The sequence below is a fragment of the Leptopilina boulardi genome, unplaced genomic scaffold, assembly GCF_019393585.1.
Source record: "Leptopilina boulardi isolate dan_hultmark-lab unplaced genomic scaffold, ZJU_Lbou_2.1 LbouV2_354, whole genome shotgun sequence".
Lineage (NCBI taxonomy): Eukaryota > Metazoa > Arthropoda > Insecta > Hymenoptera > Figitidae > Leptopilina > Leptopilina boulardi.
In genome coordinates, this window is record NW_026137923.1 from 7,575 (window position 1) to 12,552 (window position 4,978).

The following is a 4,978-nucleotide window of genomic DNA, read 5'->3' on the forward strand; positions in this document are numbered from 1 at the left end:
TTTGAAAATAAATTATTAAGCTCTATATATATATTGACTCAATGAAATATTCAAAGCATATTTTTATGTATATATTATATATATATATAGTCTTCTTTGGAATTTTTCAATTCATGTTAAAAATTGTTGTTTAATTTTTCAACAAATGAATTTCATTTTTAAGATTTTATTGTTGTGAATAAAATTTTTATCGTGTTCACTTTTCATTTTAAATTAAACAAATTTTTTTAACATGTGAATTGAGAAACTGTGTTAAATATCTTCTTAATTGATAAATCTCTTAATCTGAATTACTCGAAATTTTTCAATATAAAATAAAAAATAATTATCGTTTATCATTTAATTTAGTGAAATTTTAACAAAAAAAAAGATATAATTCTTAAATAATTTTAATTTTCTACTTTAATTAATAATTATATAATTAATTATCACATAATGAATAATATATAAATTAAATAATATATAATATAAAATAAATAAATGAAATAAAAAATAAATATAAAAATATAAAATATACAATAAATATAATATAATAACAAAAATCAAATAATATTAATAATTAATTACATTTTTATTAATCTACTTCGATAAGATTTTTTTTTAGTAATTATAATAAAAAAAAAATAAAATAAAATTTCTGTAAAAAATTTTCTACAATAATTAGAATTTAATTAAAAGAAATTTTCAATTAATTATCTTATTCGTGAATTTTGATTGATTCAGATTTAGAGAGAATACTTTCAAAAGTTTGATTCATTTTTTTTTTTTGCGCAGACTGAACGCGAAAGCATTACAGAAACTGCTGCATATTTCTTATCAGCTATATGACTAGAATTTTCACTCGTCGCAGAATAAGGAGAACTCTGCGAATTTTTTGATATATTATATATATATACTTATAATATACGAATCGAAAAAAAAATAGTTTCTTATGATGCTTCAGTATTTTTAATTGAATCATCAATAGGAAGACCAATTGGTGTGGGTGCTTGTTGGCTTCCTGAGACAAGTCCTTGCATCTCGGAAACACCTTGAAAAAGTTTTCCTGGAAATCCATGAAGTAGATCATATGATACAGGGGTAGATGGCAATGCAGTGGTGTGTGCATGAGGTGATTGAAGCACTGCTATTACTCTTCTAAGTTCATCTAGGGCATTTCCTAGAGAGAGAGAAAAAAGGTTATAAAATCGAATTAAGACGACACATCCATTAGTTTAAATTACTTTCCACCCGCGCTTATACAAAAAGCTTTTATATTTATTTTTAAGACACAAAAATCATCTTGAAATGAATCTGATTTGTTTTCTTTTGTTGTTAAATGAGAAAATTCTCATTTCTGTCACTTTTTCTTATTTCAGTTACATTTTATTTACGTAACTTTTTTTTATGGAGGATTTCTTTCTGTTTTTGTTGATGTTGACAAAGAGATTACACATTTATTTTCTGTACATTATTTGAGGATCTAAAATTATCAAACTTTATGAAAACTTAGAAAATAATTGACCGTTTTCAATTTTAATAATATTTTATAATTTTTGATTTTAAAGAGTAACAGACAAAAAATTAGTATCCCTATATATAATAAATTTTAATTTAACTAAATCGAAATTACACTGTTGATTCTCTTAAATTTAAATTTTTTTTCTAACTTTTATTATTTTTCAATAACTATTTTTTTATAGTCTAAATAATGACACAAAAATAATTATCACTTTTTCACAACGTAAATTTCATTGTGTCGGAATGTTAAAATTTTACATACGAGAAATTCAAAAATTTTGAAAAAATCGATTTTAAACTTTCTTCATTGAAATTTTAGTTTAGATTTAATATTTAGATTTTCAATAGTTTTACAAGTAAAATATTCTCGATGAATGTAGAATATTTAGTTTAAAAAAATAGTTTATTGGAAAAGAGAAAATTCTATTTTAAAAGAGAGAAGGAGTATTATTTATATTTTTTTTAGGCTTAAAAGTGTGAATTTAAAGTACTTTATATTTAAATGTAAAATCAGGTTTATAACAAAATCTTATTTTATGCAAGTTTCAATTTTGAACTTAGTCTTATCAATGCTAATTTAATTGAATTTCAAATGTTTCTTGAAATAAAATTTTCTTTAATTATTATTTATATTACCTTGCATGAGAATATAATTTTTTGCCAATAAAAGTGTTGCTATTTTCGAAAGTTTTCTAACGGACGGACTGTGAGCATAGGGAATAACAGATCGTAATTCATCCAGTGCATCATTTAAATCATGCATTCTTCTACGTTCTCTGGCATTTATATTCAATCTCACACTTTTTCCCTGACGAGTTGTTTTTGATTTTGAAGGGCAATTCAGTCTTGAAGTTTCAGGTCTAAAACAAAGAGGCAAAATATATATTATTCCTTTTTTTTTTCTTTTATACCACTATATCCCATATTCTTTTGTTTTTTAGAAAAATATTTTAAAGTTGTAATTAAACAAAATACTCTCTATAAATCTAAATTAGTAAAAATGTTTACTAATTTGAATTGACTCACTTTTTGCTTCTGAATTAGTTAAATTTGACTAATTATTAGTAAAAATTATTAATAATTAGTAAAATAGTATTAAATTAATTAGTAAAAGTTACTAATAATTAGTAAAATTTTACTAATTCAAAAGCAAAAAGTGAGTCACTAATTCAAATTAGTAAACATTTTTACTAATTTAGATTTAGAGAGTAAGGATATCAATAAGTTTGATATTTTACTAAACGAAGGAATAGAACTTTTTCCAACATTATATTATTATAATTATATTATTTATAAGATTATTGTAATTTATTGCAGAATCACCTTTCTTGGTCTGGCTTATTTTCATCGGACAATGAATTAGATGAAGTTTGCGGTTGTGGTTGTTGCTGAAAATAGAAACCACCGAGTCCTACCGCTCCTAAAGGAGTTCTTCTTCCTGGTGCACTTTGAGAATGTTCCGAAGACGAATAACCAACTGGAGGTCCAGATACACTTGGATGAGGAATTCCCACTGGATTAAAATTCATTGAACCCATCGATTCTCCCGAATGAGCTGGCAACTGATGCAGATAATGTGAGTAAATATTTATTTTAATACTTATTATTTTTCAAATTTTATACTTTTTTTTTTACTTATTTATTGACTGTTATTATCCATATGATAATGATTTTACTTCTATATATTTACATATATAATTTTTAATTAAATACATCTCTTAAAATTTAAGAGAAGAAAAGTGATAGAAATAAATAAAATCATTATTACTATTATTTTTATAATTATTATATTATTATATAATATAACAATAATAATAATTAATTTCACCAATAATTTCTTACATTTTTGAATTTCTTTTTTTTTTGTATTTAATTCTCCGGTAATATTTGAAATATTTTTTTAATTTTTGGAAGTAAATAAGTCTCTTACTTCATTGCGATGTTCCCAAGCCCAAGTAGGATGAGAAGCTGATCGTTGCCAAGGTTGTAAATGTACTTCCGGTAAAACCTCTCGTTTGTCATCTTCTTCCCCAGAACTACTTTCACCGTCATACGATCTCATTTTCCAAATTTTCCAAATTTTTTGCGCCAATTTAGATGTCTGAAACAAATAATATCAGTTATTCTTTAAATAATTATTCATTCAATTTTCAATTTCGAGAATAAAAAATTAAAATATTATTAATATTTTTGTTTATTTTTCTATTATTCTATTTTAATATATTAAGTATTTATAATTTTTTTAAATTCTACATATTTTTTTGAAAAATAAAAGAATAGAAATTTGATTGAAAAAAAAATACGTTATTAAAATTAAAAAGTTCTATTAAATTTAATGTAAAAATTTTAATGAATTTTCTTATAAAAAATTAAAATTTAAAACACTTCTTTTGAATGAATTAATATTTTCTGAAATGAAATAAATTTTAGTATCAATACACATAATATTTCAAAGATATTTATTTTTTTAAAAGAAGCTTTCTTTGATTTAAAGATATATTTAAAAAAAAACCCTTTTCTTTGCATCAAGAAAAATTTATTTTCAACCGAACATTTTATTTAAAATACATAAATTTTTTTCACTTAATTAAGAAGTTTATTTTTTCATTCTAATAATTAAAAATTAAAAAATATTAAATAATAAATATTTATGCTTTAAAAGAAAAATAAAAATAAAATATTTATTAAAAGTATTACATATTTCTTTTTTTCTTTAAAAATATAATTTAAAAATCTTTTATTTTTCATTTCAAAAAAAAAAAAAAAAAAAAAAAAAAAAAATATGCAAAAAACAACTATTTATTAAAATATACACCGAGAGAGTTGACGCGATTGAATCTGCCATTTCAAGGACAAAAGCTCTTCATTCTATATCAAAGCGAAGAAAGATCGATAACCAGAATATCACTTACCAATTTAATCAAGAAATTTTCACGCACCAGAGAGACAATATAATTCAACCTCTTGGCGTTTAAATATCAGCAAAACTTTTTACGCACGAGTGTAACGTAAGACAATATCATGTCTTGCTATACTTAGATGCCACACTTGCTTTAAACCGATTAGACACTAATTGGAAAGCCTGTGTGCACCTCTTCAATTGTTCTCAAAACCCCCCTCATATACACCACACTCAGCCAAGCACGTGTACTTACATGCGCACACACTCACGAATAATTGATAAAGCTCGGTCAACGAATCACGGCCATTTTATTTACACCCCCCCATATAATACCTTTTGGCAATATATATATTATATATATATATATATATATATATATATAACATATCTCCTTTTTTTCAAAAAAAAAAATTAGCCTCACTTTTTCTTTTTAAATTATTAATTTAAATTTAAATTTAAATTTTTTCATTCTTCTTTAATGTGAAACTTGATTTTATTTAACAAATAACAATAGAAAATAATAATAGAAACAATAATAATTAATTATTGGAGAAATTGTTATTTTATCGGTTAAAA

General features: G+C 22.8%; 1 protein-coding gene across 1 annotated transcript; it reads right to left on the reverse strand.

The window, feature by feature from the left end:
* Positions 1–660: 660 nt before the first annotated feature.
* Positions 661–4,755, reverse strand: LOC127286379 (class E basic helix-loop-helix protein 23). Its single transcript, XM_051312778.1, has 5 exons — positions 4,413–4,755; positions 3,431–3,601; positions 2,824–3,062; positions 2,137–2,360; positions 661–1,159 (listed from the first exon to the last, which is right to left on the reverse strand). Exons 2-5 carry the CDS (start codon positions 3,560–3,562, stop codon positions 930–932), a joined length of 825 nt encoding a protein of 274 aa, XP_051168735.1. The 5' UTR covers positions 3,563–3,601; positions 4,413–4,755; the 3' UTR covers positions 661–929.
* Positions 4,756–4,978: the final 223 nt, after the last annotated feature.